This window comes from Onychostoma macrolepis, chromosome 13, assembly GCF_012432095.1.
Source record: "Onychostoma macrolepis isolate SWU-2019 chromosome 13, ASM1243209v1, whole genome shotgun sequence".
In the NCBI taxonomy this organism is placed as follows: domain Eukaryota; kingdom Metazoa; phylum Chordata; class Actinopteri; order Cypriniformes; family Cyprinidae; genus Onychostoma; species Onychostoma macrolepis.
In genome coordinates this window covers 15,971,589-15,994,838 of record NC_081167.1, presented here as the reverse complement: position 1 = coordinate 15,994,838, position 23,250 = coordinate 15,971,589, and the positions used below count along the sequence as shown (strand labels likewise).

Below are 23,250 nucleotides of genomic sequence, written 5' to 3'. Positions count from 1 at the left end.
TCATCTGGCCTGCCCGAACGGAAAATGTCTGTAGAAAGAACTACAATACCCACACCTGTTTATCTAACGTTCACGATGAGTTCATAGTGAATTGAATCGTTCACGCTCAGGACTGCCGCAATCCTGCCCCCTATCATGAGGGGTAAAATATTACGTCATTTGTGAAACGTGGCATTGGCTAATGTGACTGAGTCACTGATCAATACGTGTCAAAAAGAAGACCGTGAACCAGCAGATACAATTTATTGATTATGAGAATAATGAACAAAGTGGTTTTCGTACAAAGAATTGATAGGTTAAACAAATGTCAAAAGCAATGACGTTTTATGACCAACCACACACTTCATGAGTTGAAATTAAACATTTATGGTTTTCTGTTGGTTAATGACTAGCTCCTCCACCGAACTCAACCCTTGGTTCCAGAATGTGTATGGAAATCCCACTGAAGATGCAGCTCCAACCTCTCCCTGGGAAAAGACCACAGTTCAATTAGGCTGATAGAATCAGCTGCAAATTAGGGTGAGCTGCTAAAATGACATTTTTATATTTAAAAAAATAAATAAACAAATGTGCAAGTTCAAACAGCATACAAGAAATATTTATTACATTGAGGTCAGGAAATACAGTGTTTACCTTCATATTCAAAGAAACAAGCCCAATTTCAAAGCATTTATCACCACCTATTCTCCTCTGTATGTCAGCAAGCACAGCATGACAGGCTTCATTAGGAGATGAGCCCTTGATAGCAGACAAAAGATGAGAGAAATGTGAGCCAGATCTAATTTACTACTACAACAAACATTTTTCTAATGCTTTAATGAGATTTTCATTGACCGCCATTACTTTACACCACCTCTATTGTCAAAAACACAAACGTCACGATACCCAGCCAGATCCTCATAGAATTTAACATGAAATACTACTGTGTACAAAATGTGTTTGAATGCAGATTACACCTTCACATTTTGACACATTTGGACATTATCCTATATATTATCACTGAAATAAATAATACACAACTGAATATTTATCTAAGGTGATAATTTATACCAAATCAGTATTACATACTTGTCTCATCAGCTGCACAACTTGAAAACTTGGGCAGAAGCACATGATTTTGTCCCCATCACCTGTAGCTGTGGACAGAAGGAATATATATAGTAGGTATATTCTCCAAGTGTAAAGTGTGAGGTCTCCAAAGGAAATATATACTGCATGTTTAATAGTACAGTGTGATATTTACTGAGAAACAATGCATTTGTACAAGAACAAGCTCAGATGCAAAGTAAAAAAAAACAATAAAACATTACCTGCTGCAGCACCCACCTGAAAATACAGAGAACAAGGTTGAAAAGAAACTTGTCATACTTGTACAAATTAAAATAATTTGATAGTACAGAAATGGGCTATGAGCTTAATGATAAAAGCCCTGCAAAGCTTATTAAATGACCTATAAAGCTGCACAACTTACTGTATGGTCAGCGTATAGACCACAGCCTGGAAGTGGAGAATCTCCCACCCGCCCTGGTGATTTGAAGGGAGCTCCTGATGTGGAAACTCCTGCACAATGTGTACATTTAGGCACATACAAATGTTTGTTGTAAAATAACAGAATGTATATGTAAATACTTAGGAAATGTCAAATCTGTATTATTAGACTCAGATCGATATTGTATCATGGTTGAATAGTTAAATATGAACATGTACTACATCAGAACAATATTTTTTAGAAATAAAGCTTATTTCAGAGAATAGGAAATGTAAACATTTTCAATCTTACCTACTGTTATGTTACCACTTAGATCAAGAGCTATAAGACCTGAGAAAATAAACAAAATTAAGTCATCACAAAATGCATAATCAGAAAATTGTGTGCTAAATGTTACTGTTATGTTTTATTACATTAAAAATGATTTTGTCTGCCAAATTCACAACCACCACAACTAAAAAATGGGTTTGGCCCAGATATGATTTACTCATCAAGAAAGCTTTCACATTATAGTAATCTCTTACCTATTGTATCATGCCCACCTCTAACAGGCTTATTTTTTTCAAGGTATTCCTTTTGGAATATATTAAAAACACAGAAAAATGTCATTAAAATCAATTAGCACATATGTGTTCTTTCTAGGGATTGAAATAACAATGTGGAAGAAACATCAACTGCATACACGGTGTATGTGTGAGTGTGTGTGAATGAATACCCGGTAAGCAGTAGCTGAATGGTCGGAAAGCATATTGGCATTGGGTTCAGATGTAAAACCCAATTCCTGAGCAAATGCTTCTGCTCCATCTCCAACAAGCAAGCTGTGAGGACTCTTCTCCATTACTTGACGAGCTACACGACATGGCTGTGCAATTCTATCAGTGAAAACACAAGCATACAAGATGGTTCAGGGCCAGGTGGCATGGAAATGAACCCCCCCTTGTTTTTTTAGTAGTTTTTTTTACCCTCGAAGTGCAGCCACTGCCCCAAATCTCCCTGGCACACCTTCCATAATTGCAGCATCACATTCAACCACTCCCTTGAAATTTGGATATCCTCCTCTGCCAACAATGTGCCGTCCTGTGTCTACATCATCTTCCACCTCTAATAAAATATACCTCTTATTATTATTATCAGAAAAACATAAAATATAAAATGTTTATAAAAGAAAGATACCATAATATAGAAAACTATTTACTTACTATGTATGACACACTTAATAAATACATTTCAACACTTCAGTAAAACTCTTAATTAAACAAAGTCTGCTTACTTTAACAAACAATCATAGGATTACTAGAAAAAAGGGAACTGTAAAGGTAGTAAGAAAAGTGAGTATTTTGTTTCATAAGCCACTTGAAAACCAATTGTTTAATGTCCACATCCCTCATTTATTAACATAACAGTACCTGTATTTTTCAACCACCTTTAAATAATACAATTTTCACGTAGTTGGTTCATGAAGAGTACATACAGATGTCTATTTAAATATGTACCTGCCATTGCTGTTTCTACAACATCTGTAGCATTTTGTCCATCTAGCAGCATACATCTCATTCTCTCCACCGCAGTGCGAGAGAAAGACCATGTCCCCACAGCTGCCATTTGACATCAGTGCATTAAAACACTTGTATTTATGTACGGGAAAGCGTTCGTTTAAACCCGAAGATTGTCAAAATACAATTTCAAAATAAAAGTCGAGAAGTTTAGAAATCGAAAGTGACAAGATTTTTAATGGACATGGGAGAGAGACAAAATATATTACTTTGGAAGTTGTATATACATATAATTGCATATCAATTTTTTCATACATGATTAAATAATATTGCAATGTTTTGAATACGTGTATACGCAAAAAGTAAAGAGCAAAATTGTAATATTATTCCCAAACATTTTATTAAGTGAAGCAGCAGCTTTTTACTACACTCTAGCACTTTTTTATTATTATATTTACTTATTTTATTTTTTGAAAAATTTAGTGATTTTCTTATTTTAACGTCTGTTTTTCAATGTTTATTTATTTTATTTTATTTTTTATTTATTTTTATTTTTTAGGAGCTGTTTAAATGAATATCCATGGATATAAAATAGTGCAAACAAGTGATGTGAACCCATAATGCACCGGAAGCGCATTATTAAAGTCGGCGGAAGTTGTTGTGAAATCTCATGTTTTGCGCGCTCCCTGCGCTTCTGGAACTATTCCGCACGAACTTATTGCCAACCGGAGCGGTTCTGAAAATTAACGGTTTGTTTGGATGTTTTTTTCATATACAATCCGTTACACTATTTCGGCAGAGAGAGCTGTTATTTATGTAGCTTGAACTGTTTGAGTTTGTAACGAATAGATTAGCGCCACAAACTAGCCACGTTAGCCACGCTGGGCTTCATTCTGCGCCGCAGGCATTAACTTACTCTGATACGTGATAATTTGTCAGCTCTGGCGTCACTTTCTGTTGAATGTTAATTGTTATGTTAAGCGGCGTTGTTTATGTGATATAACATTGATTTGAATTTCGCAGAGCCACACTGCAGTGCAAATAGCATCAGCATTTCCCTCTACCTGTTAACTTGCCCTACTCTTGGTGTTTACATTATTGACACGTTTTATTTGTTCTTTAAATTAATCTTAAATTTACAATCTCAGTCTTCGTTTTACAACCGAACCATTCAATTATGTCCCCCCTTTTAGATATGCACAGATCTGTTTATTTCTACAACGCACGCAAGTTTCTGAGAAGACGTAACGTTAGTGCTACGCTGTTGTGTGAAAGTATGTTTGTTAGATTATTTTTCGTGTTCTCTTTCACCACAGGTCATTTGGAGCTATTGGATTCTTCAAGCTAGTTCTGAAATCACTAATGTTACTTGGTTGTTTTGCTTCATAACCTGTCAGTATGGAGCAGAACAACAGCCTACCTCCTTTCCCTCAAGGGCTGGCATCTCCGCAGGTGAGTAAGCATAAATACACTGGAATACACTACACCGCTTTTAAAGTCTAAAAAAATCAGGCATCATACACTTGCCGAGAAAAACCAGGGAATCATACATTATACCAGGGGTTTTCAAACGGAAACCCAAATATTAATGTCCTGGTGCAAGGGAACCCCGTTGTAGAAATGTCACCTGAATAGTTTTTAGTATAAAGCACCGCATTATATTATGAAACGTTCATTATTGTTAATATATCTGTATTATTATTTGGAAAATATTTAGCTTTAATTAGGCTACATTATTTGTATGGTAGTATAGTATAGAACTGTTACATTTATTGCAAATTAATTTACTTCATCTTATTTTTAAATAAACGTAGTTATTGTGTTTTAAAATTGGCTCAAAATATCAAACATACTTGATATCCTCGGACTGGATGGCATCAAAGTCTAAAGCCAACAACAAAAACAATTGTGCACATCGTAAGCTATTTGACTTTCTGTGAAATCTGCCAACTCCGATCTGAAGACTCAGATCTGACTCTCCCACACTGTAAATCTGTGCAGAAGACATGTAGTATATTCCAGCCTGTACATAATACAGATATTTTAATCAAAACTCTTTCAGTGCGTCAGCACATAAAGTTTATTGTCCCCTTGCATCTATTCAAAGGGAGCCATGACGCCTGGCCTGCCCATTTTCAGTCCCATGATGCCGTACGGCACGGGTCTTACACCGCAGCCAGTGCAGAACACCAACAGCTTGTCCCTCCTGGAGGAGCAGCAGCGACAGCAACAGCAGCAGCAGCAGCAACAACAACAGGCAGCCTCACAACAGCAGGGTGGGATGGTGGGAGGTTCAGGCCAGACACCGCAGCTCTACCACTCGCAGGTCTCTACCACAACAGCACTGCCAGGCAACACACCACTTTATACCACACCTCTCACCCCTATGACCCCCATCACTCCTGCCACACCGGCCTCAGAGAGCTCTGGCATTGTCCCTCAGTTACAGTGAGTTCTTTAGCTGTCATCACCATACAATCCTGTCAAAAACATTGTTGATTGACTTTCAGATAATAAAAAATGTTTTTGAGCTGTTAAACATATCTGAGATGATCATACCATCAGCTTTATCTACAGCCTACAATTTCTATGTATTATGTTCAAGAAAAATAAAGTATATTAAATTTTGTTTTTAAGGAATATTGTGTCTACTGTAAACTTGGGGTGCAAACTTGACTTGAAGACGATAGCACTTCGAGCCAGAAATGCTGAATATAATCCAAAGGTGAGACTAGTTTTAATTGGTTAAAATAAGCGTAGACTTTGATTTTTATTTACTTTTTTTGTATTTTTTGACCTTTTGCAAAAAGCAAAGTTCAAGTAGTAGATCACAAGTAGATATTTTCTGAACAATAACATTTTATGCAGTATCTATTTTGGCAAAAACATCCATTTTCATTTAACACAAATATCCATCAATAACACTTTTAGCGTTTTGCTGCCGTCATCATGAGAATACGAGAACCCAGAACAACAGCGCTCATCTTCAGCTCGGGGAAGATGGTGTGCACAGGAGCGAAAAGGTACGAATGCCATCTGTGGACTTGCTGTCATTTTCTTCTTCTCACACAAACTTGTAGAACAAACAGCAGTGTGTGTTTGCCTTTTTTGTGTGCACTCACTTCTGCAGTGAGGAACAGTCCCGTTTGGCAGCCAGAAAATATGCCAGAGTGGTGCAGAAGTTGGGTTTTCCTGCCAAATTCTTGGACTTCAAAATTCAGAACATGGTTGGCAGCTGCGACGTCAAGTTTCCCATCCGATTAGAGGGCCTGGTGCTTACACACCAGCAGTTTAGCAGGTTTGTCTTGTTTTATTTATTATTAATATTGTTTATATAGTACATCACATCCCAAACTAAATTGAGTACTTTTGAGTGCCTTATTTGTTCTGAATAAATTAAACTTTTCTACACCGTTACTGTTTGTACCACTTTGGTTATGTTAATTGAGTGAGTATTTTACTATTATAGTAATGCATTTGCGATCCCCTGATGATCTTTTATTCAAGCAGCATTCTGACTGTGAGATGGAAAAACTGCAACACTAATATGCTGCTGATGCTTTTTCCCCAGCTATGAACCAGAGTTATTTCCGGGATTAATCTACAGAATGATCAAACCCAGAATCGTCCTTTTAATATTCGTTTCAGGAAAAGTTGTACTTACAGGTGAGGTTATTGTTGTATTTAAAACGGTAAAACCGTACCATGCAGTTCTAGTATGATATTGTTTGTGTGTGTGATACTGAAGTTGCATAATGAAAATTCCTTTATTTCCAGGTGCAAAGGTTAGAGGAGAAATTTACGAAGCATTTGAGAATATATACCCTATCTTGAAAGGATTCAGGAAGACTACGTAATCTTGTTCTGTTATTGCTGGTGAATTACTTCCTGATCCCACCGGTATGTCTGGGATGACCTACGCAGTTTTATTTACTTTTGTAAGCCTGTAAATATGAAGGACACCTTTTCTTCACTCAGAAAGTGAACAGATTTGAGGGTGAAAAAATGCTTTTATTTTTCCTTTTTAAATGTTTTTCACCTGCCATTTGGTTTTCAAAATACTGTTTTAACTATGTCCGAACATTTTAACGTTTTGAATTTTATGGTTTTATGATGTTAAAATGTTCATTTCATACTTTTACACATTCCCTTAATTAGCAGGTTTTATGTATTGCATTACTGATTGTTTGTCAGTGAGAAAAATCAGTCTGTAGCAAGCAATGCCGATGTTGATCAGTGCAAGGGAACTCTTTTGTTTGGAGGAGTGCATTTAGGTTATTTTCCAGCAAAGCTTTGCAAACAAGTTTGTGGATCATCGTTTTTTGACATCGCCATGTGGATTTGGTCTTTTAGTTTTCAAATGAGATTGGTTGACATTAATTATTTAATTGCCTCTTCATTGTATGATGACTGTAGGTCTCCCTATAGCCCCATGTAAAGCACTGACATCTTAATTTAATACTTTTATCTACGTAACTAATTTACTTTGCTACACTGAATGCAAATAAATGTTTGCCAACTTCAGTCCATCACTGCATTGTAAAGTGTTACCTTCATGTATGTTGTTTTTTTGTTAATAATGAGATGACATCTTACTTCAGTAGTGTTATGATGACAGTTTTTACAACAGAAAGGGCTTTAAGTGAGGAGATTCGGTATTAGTGTGTGAGATTATTTTGGATTTCATACCAGAACTACACTACACTAAACCATAAATAATTGTATTATAACAAGGCAGGAAATGGTGTTAAGATGTTGACTTTAGAAGTTACAGGCTTTATTTAAAACTGATGTCAACGTTTATATACTACCATTTGATCTAGGGTTAATAAAAAAAATTGTATGTTTTGAAACAAGTATCTGAAGGCTGTATTTAATAAAATACAGTAAAACAGTAATTCTGTGAAATATTATAATGTAAAAGAACTGTTTTCTATTTCAGTATATTTTAAAGTGTAATTTATTCCTGTGATGGCAACACTGAATTTTCAGCATCATTACTCCAGGCTTTAGTATCACGTGATCCTTCAGAAATCATTCTAATATGTTGATTTGCTGCTCAAGAAAAATTTTGAAAACCGCTGTACTGCTTAATATTTCTGTGGAAACCATGATACGTTAATGTGGATTTTATTCTTAGATGAGGGAAAAGTTTAAAAGAACAGATTTTACTTGAATCTTCTGCAATAGTGTAAAAGTCTTTACTGTCACTTTTGATCAATTTAATGCATCCTTGCTAAATCAAAAAATAAATATTACTGAATATGTCTGAATTGCCTAAATGTTTGGTAATACTTGTGAAGACCTCTTAATTTTATTTAGGGAAAGAAATGGTGTATGTCAGTATAATAAAAATAACCAATGCTTTTATCATTTAAATTTTTTAATAATATAAATGTTTTTTCATGCATAATAATAGTCTGAATTATAGTTCATTTAATTAGACCAATTCTACACTGCTTGATCTCCTGAAAAGTCTTGTTTCCAGATGAATTCAGCAGAATATTTGGTGCCTTGGTCACAGCTGTCAGCACATGTGTAGATGGCCACTGTCCCCCAGTCTATGCTGGCATCTGTCGTATCCACTTTGAGGTGATTAAGTAACTGAGGCATGATCTGAAATAGACAGTGACACCAAACAGTGCAATGCATTCATCTAATGCCATTTATGACTGATTTTGGGGTTAGTAAGATTTTTCAAAAATGTCTTGTCTCTTATCACCAAGGATGCATTTACTTTAAAAAAATACAGTAAAAACTAATACTGTGAAATACAACAGTTTAAAAATAGTTTCCTATTTTAATATATTAAAATGTATTTTATTCATGTGATGGTAGAGCTGAATTTTCAGCAGTCATTACTCCAGTGTCACGTGATCCTTCAGAAATCATTCTAATATGCTGATTTGCTGCTCAAGAAACATTTCTTCTTCTTATAAATGCTGAAAACAGTTGTGTAGCCTGTTTTTTTTTTTTCAGAAATCTTTTATAACATTCTTTTGATCAATTCAATGCATCCTTGTTCTTTCAAAACAAATCTTACTGACCCTAAATTTTGAACAGTTGTGTATGCATGACTATGTGCTCTTTATATTTAACATATACTTTAAGTTACCTGAAATTCAAACAGACGTTTTGCACCACATGGACATTGTGGAACATCCTCCTCACGTGGCACATGTTCAGCTGACACCCAAAGAGGAGATCCTACTTTGCAATACCGCAAAACCTTGAAAATACATATACAAATCGCACAGCTGTTGAACCACACAACACAAAAAAGCCATGATCAGCATTTACTCTTCAGGCCGTGACTTTGTAACTGACCTGTTGTGGTTCATTAGCAATGCGCTTCTTGAACTTCTGAAACACTTTAGAGTCTTGTGTTTCATGAAGGGCCATACTTTCTAGTTCACTGTCATTCAAACCTGAGAGCGTAAATAAACACTGTAAATTATTATTCCTTGACAAGATGTGGAAATCTCAAGCTGCCAATCTGATCTGAAAGGTGTACCATTATTTAAGCATGCCATGCTCTCCTGATCCAGACTGTGGGCTTCATGGAGTTCCTCATCTTTTGCTGGAAGCTCTTCCGGGTCTGTAACCAGCTCACACTCAGGAAACAGAAATGAACTGAGCTCCTCAGAGCTTTGAGAAGCTGTGGATTCAGATATGAAGACAACATGCATATTGATTAAAGCTAACATAAGATCTTGACTGAAATAATGCATAATGTGTCCTACATTTACTTACCCTCATTTGAACATTCTTTCTTGTGTCGGTGTTTCCAGTCTATGGTCTGATGCTCTTTACAGCAGTATGTGACAGAGTGACATCGAGAGCAGGCTTTCTGTCCCAGACAACCACACAGCCTGCACAGTTTGAGCACAGAGCCCAGAACCTGATGATTATTCACTAGGTGCTCTGGCTTCTCATCAGGAGGAGGATCAAAGGGGTAAAAATCGTTTTTCCTTGGCAGCTGGCATCTAAACACTGGGAATGGGGGATAGTACAGAATACTGTGACTTTATGCCTATGTTATAGAGAGGCCTATATTATGAGCCACGATTAAAACGTCTAACTTTACTCTGTGGAAAATAAAAGCAGGTCTTCTGAAGAATGCTGGTAACCAAACAGTGTCGGTTCTTATTGACTTCCATTGTACTTACCAACATTCTTCAAAATATCTATTTTCATGTTCCACAGAAAAAAAAAAGATTAAAAAAAAGTCAAAGGGGGTTAGTTAAAAAAGAAAAGATTTTTCATTTCTGAGGTGAACTATCACTTTAATAAGTCTTTAAATAAACAGGTAAATATATAATTAAAATATTAATACATAACATTAGTAGGCTCTGTTAAAAAATATGACAGCTTACCTTTAAAACACTTGTTATCATTTCGCGTATAGCAGGCTGGTGTCTTGCAGCAGAACACAAACAGTGTTCTGTGAAAACATCGATCATATTCCGTTATTGGTGCGTAGACCTGCAGAAGAAACACTGTTGGAAGTTTACATTTCTCGCACTGTAACTCAGACACAGTTGGCAAATCCGCTTGGCTCAACCACGCAGGTCTCCCTCCGACTTTACTTGGAAACTGGTTACTAAGAAGCTGCCATGATTCTGCCTCCTCTAAGAAGCCCAACACGACCTCGCGGTTTGTTTTGGATTCTTTCACTGTATTTGCAGCCATCTGTCAAACTCTCACGTGCATATAAAGCTGTGGGTTTCGGAATCACGAGCGTGTATCCTTTCATCTGAAACTGAGGTTCGGGTGAAACAAGATCTGCGACTAACGTTCCGCACGAAAATAAGAAGCCAGGGCAATAAAACTCCATAATATTATATAAATTAATACTATTACTAGTTTATATTAATATTTACTATTAGAGTAAAAAGCATTTTTAAAGTATATAGAAATATTTTGTTCTTGGGGAATTTAAACCTGTTTCAGCATTTGTCCAATAGATGGCGTAAAAATTCCATGCTCCCCTTTTGGTTCCATTACTTTGTCTTTTATATATATATATATATACATACGTAACTTAACTGCTTGAAGAATTTAAAGAGATTTATGATGCTGCCAATATTCATATTTCGCATTTTTGTGTAAAAGAAAAAAAATATATATGTAGGCCTAAACACTAAATGTAAATATTGTTCAAAGGACACAAATATATATGCACTTTAACCATTTTGAATTTCAAAGACATCATCACTGATAACAAATAAAAATGCTGACGCGTGTATTCGCGCCAGTTCAGTTGAGTTTATCAGTAAAGACAACAGGTCTGCTGAACAGTTCACGGATGAACGCGGTTCACAGCGGATGATGTCATGGTCTCCGTCTCAAATCCCGGTCGGCAGTCTACCTTGTGTACGGCCAAAAAAGCTGCGCGCGCCTCAAAACGCTGTCGAATGGGCGGCGGACTAGGCATTGAGACACAGCCACGGTGTTTGGGAGTAAAGTGCTCACTCAGATCAGATTTGGAGAGGGGCGGAGGATGGCTCGCCTCATGAGGGCATAACGGCAGTGTACGTGTGGGCTTTGTATTTATTTTTGCTTCAGAGTCGCTTTGTTTTATATCCAGATAAAGCAAACACTTCTTGATTTGAAATGTAGCTTTTAGCGGACCTTTTCCCTTGTAAAATAAATGGACGCCGCGGTGAAATCGGAGACTGGTGCTCCGCTCTCTCATTCACGAGTGAGATGAATCTCTGAAACCGCTGGACGGTCCGTGTCTTCGGCGATGCCTCCGCAGGGAGGTGGAGAATACAAGCCGGCTCCAGGTACAGTGGTGCCGCCGGTTCCCCCGAGGAGATTCCGGAGCAGAGATTTGTCATCCGCGGTGAAGAGCCGCTTCGGGGCGGCAGCGGAGCGCCGGGTGAAGTGCGTGCTGGTTGGTGATGGTGCAGTGGGTAAAACCAGTCTCATTGTGAGCTATACCACCAATGGATATCCCACCGAGTATGTTCCAACAGCGTTTGACAACTTTGCAGGTAAAAATCACCCCAGTTTAATTCAACTAAATTGCAATAAATTAAATAAAAAAGAAATAACATATTTATCTTTTAAAAACTTAAACGCATTTATAATTAAACCGTAAAACTAAATGGTAATAAAATAAATTAAAAATTAATAGCATATTTTAAAAACATAAAACTACCTGTTTTCTATCTGTTAGAAACGGGTGCTGATGCGTTTTGGATCATGGTAACGTTAGCTTATTGTTCTGAACTGGTCATTAGCTGGTGGTAGACCATCTTTAGACCATACAAAATAAACCTATAAACCAGCTTCTAGCTGATCATACCAGTACTGCAATACTGATTAGTAATTTGGAATTAATAACCAGTTTGCACCAGCTAATGACAAGCTTGAACCAAAAAGCACTGCAAAACAGATATCAGTTCAGTAGAATAGTGTATATATATATATGTATATATGTGTGTGTGTGTGTATATATATAAATTTAATCCAAAAAACAAATGTTGTGTAAAATATATACATTTATTTTTATATTAAATTATATTTATATAAATATATAACAGCATTTTTATTTATTTATATATTTACAGACAACCACACATATTATATATATATTATTATTATTATGACTATATTTAATAAATAATGTCACGTAAATATAAATAAATAAATATAGTATAATATATAATATTATTTAAATTATTTTATGATAAAGAATGATCCAGTTATTGCAGTTTACCAGTGACCTAATTTAATTCATCACATGACCACATGATTGTTTACTGTCTGTTGTTTTTGTGATAAGTTTTTGTAAGGCCAGCAAGTTCACTAACCCATTTCAGTCTCATTTGTCACAGTCCATGTGTCTTAATAATGTGCACTGGAAAGGGATAAAATGTCAAGTTGATTTTCTTCTCCTCTGCAGCGGTTGTAGCTGTGGATGGCAAGCCTGTGAAACTTCAGCTTTGTGACACAGCTGGTCAGGTCAGTCCAATAAGCCCACTCAGCACCACCAGACCCAAACAAACCACCTCACACAAACACATTCAAGGCAGTGCAAGTTCATCATGTCACTGTATAAGGATGACATATTATTTGCACAAACGCATGCTGGTCGAAGCCCTTGTCTCTTAACTGTAAACAGACCCGTGAGTCATGTCCTAATTAGTCATATGGTTGCCTGTTTGTAAGATAAGAGAGAAAGTGATTCAGTGTTGTTTTGCTTACTCATGATAAGAGTTTCTGGTAAAGTTCAGCTGAAGTTTGCAGTCCAGGCATCATAAGGAAGTGTATACTTCATCCTATGGGAGCATGCTATTATAGGTCAGTCAGTGTTTCTTCCTTTGTGGGAGGGGAGAAACCAGCTCTAGGGGATCACAAATGGGAAGCAGTCTAATTGTGATGAATTGGGCTTGATCCGAGGGAAAGGGAGACCTACTTTCAGCCGGGGTACAGCTGGGGTTAGTCACTGGAAATGTGAGATCATTGTGTTTTCGATGAGTTTAGCAAGCTAAGGGGAGACAGTGAAGGGAGGAAAGCCAAGAGAGATTTGGATCAGTCCTGTTCAGGCCAGTGGAAATGGAGGAAGGGAGAGAAGGAGAGAGAAACAGATAGAGTGTAAGAGAGTTCATTGATTGGAGAGTTATAGAAATGTTTTAGTTTATATATAAATTTGTACATGCTCAGTTCCCTTATTTTTACATTTATTTGTCATCATCAAACACTGACTTAAAGTTAATCTTTAAAAATAATAATAATAATTTAATATCACGACTATTAAATGTAATCTTAAGCAAGTTTCAAATTGAATATCTGTTTTACATACTGTACATTATAATGTTGTGATGCCTAAATTCATTTGTAACAACACACTTGCATATAAATTATAAAATGGGATTGTTTGTCATGGTTTAGAATGTGTCCAGTTGACTAATGTGAGAAGAAAGCAGTTTTGGCGTATCAACAGAAAACAAGCTGGAGACTCTTGAGGAAGAGTAAAACAGAGGGAATGCACTAGTAATAATAAACAGCAGATCTCACATTTGTGCTCTAGACTTTATCTCCCATGCCGCTGACATCACATCGCGTTCTGATATTTCAGAGACACGTGACCTGGAAGTTGCTAGTTTAGAAGAGTAAAGTATTGTTACTGTAAGATAATGCTACGTATTGGTGTTTTTAAAAATATTTTATTTACACTACTGTTCAAAAGTTTGGGTCAGTAAGATTTTTTTATATTGGTACTTTTATTTAGTAAAGACACATTAAATGATCAAAGAAATTCTGTTCTTTTGAACTTTGTATTCATCAAAAAGCCTGAAAAAAATGTGTCAGGGTTTCCACAAAAAGGTTAAGCAGCACAACTGTTTTCAACATTAATAATAACAAGAAATATTTCTTGAGCAGCAAATCAGCATATCAGATTGATTTCTGAAAGATCATGTGACACTGAAGACTGGAGTAATGACTGCTGAAAATTCAGCTTTGTCATCACATGAATAAATTACATTTTAAAATATATTAAAGTAGAAAACAGTTATTTTAAATTATAATAATTTTTCACAATATTACTGTTTTTACTGAGCATAAGAAAAAAAGAGAGAAATTCAAAAAAAAAAACAACAAGTGTTAGTTTCTCCTAGATGTTTACCTCTACTGAATCTTTTTTTTTTTTACTCTGGGCAGGATGAGTTTGACAAGCTCCGGCCGCTGTGCTACACCAATGCTGACGTCTTCTTGCTCTGCTTCAGTGTGGTAAGTCCCTCCTCTTTCCAGAATGTGAGGGAGAAGTGGGTTCCTGAGATCCGCCGGCACTGCCCGAGGGCACCGATACTGTTGGTGGGCACTCAGGCTGACCTGCGGCAAGATGTCAAAGTGCTCATCCAACTGGCCCAGTACAAGGAGCGACCGGTGGACCCCCAGGAGGCCTGCGTGTGTGCTGAGGAAGTACAGGCCGTCTCGTACATGGAGTGCTCAGCGCTCACCCAGAAGAACCTGAAGGAGGTGTTTGACACGGCTATAGTGGCCAGCATCCAGTACTCAGACAGCCAGCAACAGAAAAGGCTGAAGAAGCGGACGCCCGATAAAATGAGGAAGCTCTCTGAGTCCTGGTGGAAGAAATACTGCTGTTTGGCGTAGACGTGAGAATATGATTGCATACTGTTGATATGAATGCGGTTAGACTGGAACTGGCTTTTTTGGCTAGAAATGGACACAGATCCATCTGCTTTTTGAGACTGTGTTAGCGGATTAACTGGAGCACACGTGGCCGTGAAATTAATCTGACATTTTAGAAGAGATCGGCCAGCTTTTGTGATGAAATGGAAAGATTCATAGAGACTCAAAGTTGTCCGTTACATTTTAGGATCTGCTCTTCATTTGGAAAGTCCCAAGTTAACCTCAAATACTCACGTGAACAATTCAGGGAGAGAGTCATCTGTCTTTCTTTACCTTATCTCTTGTTGAAGAGGGTTTCAAGTGGACTTAAGGGTTGTTTTTCAATCAAAGATCTAGTATAGACTGCCAGAACTTTCCTTCTTCATTTAGAGACTGTGAAAAGCAGCCTGGTTGGTCTCAGCATGTTTCTGGTGTTTTAACACTTCTTTTGCTTATGGATCGGGATTACTTGCCTTTGTTATTCCCTTGTCTTGGAGGAGAAGTGATCCAGAGTGGATTCGGTCTGATATACTCAAGTGCTCCTTCATGTATCTGTCAAAGCATTAAGTGTGATGTAGAGTACAAGCAGATGTTTGGACACCCTATCAACTTGACATCACTGACATTTACCTTGTTGTCCTGTGAGGGTGAGTGATTGTCCATTTTAGAGACAGCAGGACACTGGCACATCTCTCCAGGCTGACTTGTTTACATTTGGAGTTAAGTCCAGACCCAAACATGCTGTGAGGTCAGGGTCTTTGAGTGTAAGTAAGTACACTTAGTAGGCCAGTTAGCTTGTATATCTGGTCATTGAACCCGGAGCTTCATCAAAAACAGTGTGTTTGGAGTGAAGCATTTCAGTGTCAGATGTTATTGGGTATTTATAGGAATATACACTAATGTTCATATGTTTGGGGTTGGTAAGATTTTTTTGTTTGTTTGTTAAAGAAGTCTCTCTTGCTCACCAAAATTGCATTTAATAAATACAGTAATATTGTAAAATAACATTACAATTTAAAATGAACTGTTTTCTAATTGAATATATTGTAAAATATAATTTATTAATGTAATGACAATGCTGAATTTTCAGCGGCCATTACTTCAGTCTTCATTGTCACATCATCCTTCAGAAATCATTCTAATATTATGATTTGGTGCTCAAAAAACATTTCCTATTATTATCAATGTTGAAAACAGTTGTGCTGCTTAATATATCTGTAGAAAATGTGAAAATATAGCATTTGAATTAGAAATCTTTTTTTACGTACAATAAATGTCTTTACTGACCCTTTACTGAATCTTTGCTGAATTAAAATGATTAATTGTTTAAAAAAATCGTACTGACCCCAAACATGTGAACATTAGAATGTGTTGCACATTTTCAAAGAAGGAAAAACTTTTTCGGTCCGCAGTTTTCAACCGGAAATTATAATGGTTGACATTGCTTTTCAATTTGTGTTAGAACAAGACAATACATATATTTTTTGTGCATGAAACTTCTACATTAAATTTTAGATTCTTCATGCGTTTGCAATTTATGGCACTATTTATAGGTGAAATTTGTACATTCCTGCACCACTAGTGGCATCAAATGAAATTGCAATCTTTTCAATCTCTTTATTATGAATCAGGGCTGTGAGTTTGGTGGGGGGACTATCTGTATGCTCAAATAATAGCAAATGGGGAGAAGTTTTTGATTCTTTCAACAATTATGTTATTTCAAATTATTTACTTATTAATTCAATTCAGTTATTCCAAAAACTGGTGATGTTAGTGGTGCAGACATGACATGTTAAACATAAACATTAAAAAAAAATCTTTAAAAAAGCATTTTTTCCATATTTGCTTGAATGCATTTGGCAGACCGTTTTATCCAAAGCAACTTACATTGCATTTACGGCATGCATTCACTGGGAGTCAAACCCATGACCTTGACGTTGCTAGTCACTGCTTTCCTGTTTAAACTACTATTCTACATTTTTCAGCCATGTCATGCTTTGATAAGCATTGCAGTCCTATCTTTAAATTAATCCTATATAAAATACGTGGAGTGTTGCTCCAGGGCAAACTGCACTTTTTATCAGGCTTCCACGTCGGATGAACTGGAAAAGTCACCTGCTGCTATGCAAAATGTGAATGAGCATAAGCTGAATGACACAGTAAGGAAAAGTTAATGTTTTACTGCATAAGCTGGGGTTGGTGTGCAAGTATCACTAACGTCACTAGTGGCAAACGTTTTTCTTTCATGAGCACAGAATGAACCAAGAATGAAATCAAGATGAGTTTTATGTTTGCCACTTGTAATGTTAGACTGTGCCAGAATGCGGCGAGGCATTGAGAAAGAAGTTAGTGGCTCTGAGCAAGTGATTACAGTGGTGAAAACTGCAAGTGTTGAAGGTGGCATAGTGAGAGATGAAACTCAAACCAAACAATTATATTGATTTAAAGAGATAGTTCACCCATAAATTGAAAATCTGTAATGATTTACTCGCCTTCGCTTTGTTTCAAACCCGTGAGGCTTGCTTTCTTCTGTGGAGCAGAAAAGAAGATATTTTGAAGAATGTCTCAGTTGTTTTGGACTTTCATTCCATGAAGAAAAACGGTTGAAACATTCTTCGAAATGTCTTCTTTTGTGTTCCACAGATAAAAGGAAGCCACACCTTTGGAAAGACATCAAGGTGAGTAAATGATGACAGAATCTTCACGTTTTTTTTTTTTTTCCCAGTGAAGCACTCTCAAGAAAAGCTGTTTAAAAGGGGCACATTGTAACAGTACATTGTATTTAGTCTTTTATCAAGAAGTATTTTTGTGATGTTTCATATATTGTGAATCTCAGAATTGCATTTGTTGCAAAAACAGGCCTTAAGTTCAGACTGACCAAAGCATATGAGCGCTACAGTGCTGTGTACTTTTACAGGGCTGGATCAATTACTGAGAGGTTTTTGACAAGTCGCCAAACTATCACTTCAAACACGCAGTGTGTTTATTCACTGCTTTGATTGCACGTGAGTTGCATTGCAGTGTTGTATATTTTCTGTGAGTGAGCTCACTGCTGCCGCGTCCCACCAGACGGAACTGTTCAGGATCTGGTGGTCGTTCAGACAAAGCTGACATGCAATAACAGAGACCTCCCTGTAGATTGTTATCTTTCTCAGAATAAATATACTTTTTATCTACTTATTGTCTGTGTGTATCTTCTTATACTGTTTTGTTCATTTTCTTGGGATATGTTATGAAAGGCCATCAGTGAAGGGGATAATTTCATAACCTCAGTGCCTTTTATAGTTAATACTTGGTAAACACTGTCTTGCCTGCAGCAGTAATGAGGCTGTCTGTTCATAGCAGGTTATTTACAGTTCACTGTCTGGGGTTTGATGTTGTTGAGAAACAACACTTGAGAAAATATTTTGTTTTAATAAATTTATATCTTGTATGGTTATAGCTTAAAATGTTATTTCGTAATGTGACTTTATATCTAAAATTATGACCTTATACTTCTTATACTTTGACTTTTATACATTGCAATTTTGTTTCTGGTAACTGAATTTATATTTAGCCATGTGACTATATCTCAGAAATCTGACTTTATATCTCAAAATCACTTTCTAATTCATAATGTGAATTTATACCTCAAAATGACATTACATCTCATAATGCGACTATGTATCATAATGTGACTTAATACATCACAATGTGACTTTATATCTCTCAGAAATGTGACTTTATATCTCAAAATGACTTTACAGCTCATAATGTGACTTTATTTCTGAAAGTAACATTTTATATCTCAAATTGTGAAATCATGGAGATCCTACTATATATTAAAGACTTTATGTAAACAGACAAGACTTTAGCTGCAGGCGTTGAAATGACTAATGTAAGCAGAAAAGCTGTGGTTGCTCTGTGATGTCTTTGTCAGTTTAGTTGCATTATTGCCAAGGAGTTGTTTTATCTGGCTTTTAATCACATTTCCACAAGCACACGAAACAATTAAAGTGGCGTCTGGGTTCATTAGCTCCATTGAGCTGCTTTCTTAAACAGCTGACTTGCTCTCTCTGAGCTCTAGACGCCTTAACTGCTTACAATGACATATTTGGGCCACTTTTATCCAATTGCTTCATATTGCATGTTTCTGTGTGGCAGAAGAACAAAGAAAAACTTCAAATTGCAGCCCCCTCAACCAAAAGATCTCATGCTACAAATAGCTTTTAACATTTGGGCCAGAATGAATCAAACATGACAGACTGTACTGATAGTTTTGAAAGTTTCCTCTGGAGTTCCATACAGCTTCCTACGCAGGGAGCTGGAACTCAGTGTCCGATGATGGATGCTATTCAAGATTCTGACAACACTATGATGGAACATTTGACTTCATCATAAGTGAAATATGAATTTTTCAAGGAAAAGTTAATTTCTCATCATACAGCGTTCTTATGAAGCTGTTGATCTCAAGCCTAATATTTGAAATGATAAGTGAGATATATTTACAGCTGATCATCACCAGTATTTGTGTTTTGGATGCTGGTCTTCTTTTTATTCAGCAGTTTTTCTTTTAATCAGCTCTTTTGATGTTCCACCAGCTAGACCAGCAAAAAACAACCTGGGAAATTCATGCAGGTCTAAACAGGTCTTTAATGGGGAAGCCTGTTTCCACCTCAGAAACAATAAAAGGGTATTGCAACTTTCTCTCGCAATGTGACTTTATATCTCAAAATGTTACTGTAGCCTATATCTCACAATGAATTTATTTCAAAACAACCTTTTACAAAAAGCTTCCATTTGTTAACATTAGTTGGCTGCATTAGTGAACACGAACTAACACTGAAAAACAAAGTATTTATAAATCTGAATGTTAATTCCAGCATTTACTAATAAATTATTAAAACCAAAAGTTGTGTCTGTTAATATTATTGGTAACACTTTATGACATGGTTCCATTTGTCAACATTTAGTTATCACTCTTAGGCTGAAACTTCCTCCATATATTTCTCGTAAAGCCAAAAAAAAGAGAGTCTCTGGCTGCCTATGTTTGTGTGTGTTTATGAGAGGAAAATTGTAAAAGATGCAGAAGGATTTGCCTCCTAGAGACTCCTGATCAAACAGGAAATGAAGAAGACAGACATGAAGAGCCGATCTGGCCATCACAGATATCTTTATCAGTCATTTATTGCTCTCAACTTATGGTTATAATTAGACTCTTATGGGTGAATCTTCCACATTCCACAAGAAGTAGCAGGGACAGGGACTGAATGAAGGAATTTCTGTAAAGTAAATCAATCTTCTGTGCTTGTTATGTGAGCTCAAGGCCTTGGGAAAATTCCAGTGTTACTTCCCTCAGTGACATCACCTCACAAAGTAGCTCTGTTTAGTTATCAGGGTCCGCGAACACATTCATGCCAAACACAATGAAATGAAATGAAATCTGCACTGGCCTATATTGTGCCTTGACTGCTGACAATGCAGGTGAGGGTTAATTCAATCTACCAGCTACCCAAAATCTCATAGTCTGGTGGCCATTCCACTCGGCCTGATGCTTTGTGCGATTATGGGTCAGGGTTGAAGGAGCTGCGTGCCGGTGTTAGGGCTCCCACAAAGCACTAATCGCACTGTGAAAGCAGGGCTTTTGACGGCCGCTGACAGGCTGAGGAATTCCAGAGTAGCACAGTGTCTGAGAAAGCCATTGCCACGTCCCTTGTAGCCAAGAGAAACTATTTTCACTTGCACCATTTTGAAAAGAAGAAAAACAACCGAAAAAGCCCTCTGACAGGTCATTTCGAACTCCTACGCATAGCTTTCGCTTCCATGGATAATGTGAGGTTACTGGATTTACCTCAGCAATTCAGAGCAGTATAAAAAGAATAAAACTAAATGAGGGTTATCACAGTGCATGAGGGTTATCATACCGGGTGCAGTGAGCAAATTTAAAGGCAGCAGGATGCAAGTCTGTCTGTTCGTGGAGGAAAAACAATGAAACATCAGACAATAGCAAGAGCTTGATTTTACCACATCAGCTGAAATGTTAAGAATGTGATGAGACATAATTACAATTTTGGTCAATTCATGTTATATAAAATTACATCTATTGTTTATGTAGACATCATTTGGTGTAAAAAAAAACAAAAAAAAAACACAATGAGTGAAATGTGTTCATTCACTGAGTTTGTTTTAGCCAACAGAAATGATAATTTTCTAAATTAACATAATAAAAGTATTATAAAATTGAATTGCATTGGTTTTACTCTCCTCCTGTTTATTTACCCAAGGTTATCATTTTAGTTCATAAGAATTCACAATAAATAAATAATAAAGTATTCTATTCTATTCTATTCTATTCTATTCATAAATAAATAAATAAATATATGTATTCCAAAATGGTTTCACTGTATTCACCAGTTTATAATGTTATCATTTTAGTTCATAAAATTATATTATATTATATGTGACCCTGGACCACAAACCCAGTCATAAGGGTCAGTCTTTTGAAATTGATTTTGAATGAAATTGAATAAATTACTTGAATAAATATGTTTTCCATTGGTGTATGGTTTGTTAGGATAGGACAATATTTGACCGAGATACAGTTATTTGAATATCTAGAATATGAGGGTGCAAAAAAATCTAAATATTGAGAAAATTGCATTTAAATTTGTCTATATTTATGATATATTTATGGTAGAAAATTGACAAAATATTTTTATGAAACATGATCTTTACTTAATATCCTAATGATTTTTAACATAAAAGAAAAATTTATAATTTTGACCAATACAATGTATTATTGGCTATTGCTACAAATAGACCCCAGCGACTTAAGACTGGTCTTGTGGTCCAGGATCACATATTGTATTATATTATATTATGTTATGTTATATTATATTATATTATATTATATTATATTATATTATATTATATTATATTATATTATATTATATTATATTATATTATATTATATTATATTATATTATATTATATTATATTATATATTATTTGGGATTCACAAAAATGGGATTTTTTTAGAATTCTACATAATCTACTTCTAAGATTCACTGCTAGAGACAATGATCATTTTTGTAATAGGATGTTTGTCTCCAAGCCTAACAGTTACTGAGATAAAGTCCTTGTGTCAACTTCCTTATGTGCCAACTAGCCCTGTTTTTTCCTAAATGTTTCTCTCTCTCTCTCAAGCGGTTGGACATACTGGACACTGGAGGCAGAGCAGAAGGGAGGGCACAACAGAACAAACTGGCTCAGGGCAGACTTACAATCCCCTTACACTTATTAAGTTGCATAACCGCAAACTGTCACCCAAATTTTCACAGAAATTAGTCAAGGTGCTTACTGGAAAAAGAGAGGGGGAGAGAGTGAGAAGAAAAAAAAGACCCTCTTTATGAGAACATGTGCTAACTGAATGAAAACTCATGTGTTACTATAGAGCATTGTATCTAAACAGTATGATTACAGTATAGAGGACAGCTGCGAGCCAGCCATATCACTGTAAAGCGGAGAAATACGCCCTGATCCCATGTCTTATGTAAGCGCTCTTTTGTCAGAGCTGTTAACTGGGGGGCGCTTGTGTTTGTGTGTGTGTGTATTTGACTGTTTGTGAGGAGGGGTCAGAAGAGACTAGCATCATGTGTAACAGTTCTGGCTACAGGCCAGCTCTTTCAAACACCGCATGCAGCCTATAATTGGGTCCAGGCCTTTCAGTTGTAAGTTCTGGAGCTGCTTGCAATTAAGAAAGCAAAAGATGAAGAATATGGACATTACAGAATAAAATTCATTAAAATATATATGAATAAATAAAAAAAAAAATAATAATAATAATATATATATATATATATATATATATGAATTTTATTCAGTAATGTTCATATTCATATTCCTTTTTTTTACATGGATCACAGGAATACTTGAATCTGAGTGGTCAGTTGCATCATCTAAAAAAACTGATACCGGTGCAACTTTCATGTCTTTCTTGTCACACTGTGGATTTATTTTTTGCAACCAGCTCTATTGTGCACTGATTATTGATTGTTTTAAATATGACCTGGAAAATGTGTTGATTCCTATTGAAATTATTTAATTTCGCCTGTGAAATCCAGTAAATCTAATAGGAAACTTTGC

General features: G+C 36.2%; 4 protein-coding genes and 1 long non-coding RNA gene across 5 annotated transcripts; 2 read left to right on the top strand and 3 right to left on the bottom strand.

Annotated features, from left to right (window-relative positions):
* Window positions 1–228: 228 nt before the first annotated feature.
* On the bottom strand, window positions 229–3,162 carry zgc:153169 (uncharacterized protein LOC767799 homolog). Its single transcript, XM_058795732.1, has 10 exons — window positions 2,983–3,162; window positions 2,452–2,590; window positions 2,205–2,361; window positions 2,014–2,062; window positions 1,781–1,819; window positions 1,472–1,560; window positions 1,311–1,326; window positions 1,069–1,136; window positions 634–738; window positions 229–467 (listed from the first exon to the last, which is right to left on the bottom strand). Exons 1-10 carry the CDS (start codon window positions 3,089–3,091, stop codon window positions 357–359), a joined length of 882 nt encoding a protein of 293 aa, XP_058651715.1. The 5' UTR covers window positions 3,092–3,162; the 3' UTR covers window positions 229–356.
* A 443-nt stretch (window positions 3,163–3,605) lies between these two features.
* Window positions 3,606–7,514, top strand: tbp (TATA box binding protein). Its single transcript, XM_058796550.1, has 8 exons — window positions 3,606–3,731; window positions 4,299–4,434; window positions 5,090–5,430; window positions 5,620–5,707; window positions 5,914–6,005; window positions 6,113–6,280; window positions 6,554–6,648; window positions 6,760–7,514. The coding sequence occupies exons 2-8, from the start codon at window positions 4,381–4,383 to the stop codon at window positions 6,837–6,839; spliced, it is 918 nt and encodes a 305-aa protein (XP_058652533.1). The 5' UTR covers window positions 3,606–3,731; window positions 4,299–4,380; the 3' UTR covers window positions 6,840–7,514.
* An 806-nt stretch (window positions 7,515–8,320) lies between these two features.
* pdcd2 (programmed cell death 2) lies at window positions 8,321–10,839 on the bottom strand. Its single transcript, XM_058796549.1, has 6 exons — window positions 10,359–10,839; window positions 9,736–9,975; window positions 9,497–9,640; window positions 9,310–9,410; window positions 9,098–9,211; window positions 8,321–8,598 (listed from the first exon to the last, which is right to left on the bottom strand). Exons 1-6 carry the CDS (start codon window positions 10,672–10,674, stop codon window positions 8,434–8,436), a joined length of 1,080 nt encoding a protein of 359 aa, XP_058652532.1. The 5' UTR covers window positions 10,675–10,839; the 3' UTR covers window positions 8,321–8,433.
* A 324-nt stretch (window positions 10,840–11,163) lies between these two features.
* Window positions 11,164–18,302, top strand: rhoua (ras homolog family member Ua). Its single transcript, XM_058796216.1, has 3 exons — window positions 11,164–11,981; window positions 12,896–12,954; window positions 14,656–18,302. Exons 1-3 carry the CDS (start codon window positions 11,732–11,734, stop codon window positions 15,106–15,108), a joined length of 762 nt encoding a protein of 253 aa, XP_058652199.1. The 5' UTR covers window positions 11,164–11,731; the 3' UTR covers window positions 15,109–18,302.
* Window positions 12,961–14,760, bottom strand: LOC131552429 (uncharacterized). Its single transcript, XR_009273968.1, has 3 exons — window positions 14,621–14,760; window positions 14,011–14,092; window positions 12,961–13,530 (listed from the first exon to the last, which is right to left on the bottom strand). It is a non-coding gene; the product is annotated as an uncharacterized LOC131552429 (long non-coding RNA).
* Window positions 18,303–23,250: the final 4,948 nt, after the last annotated feature.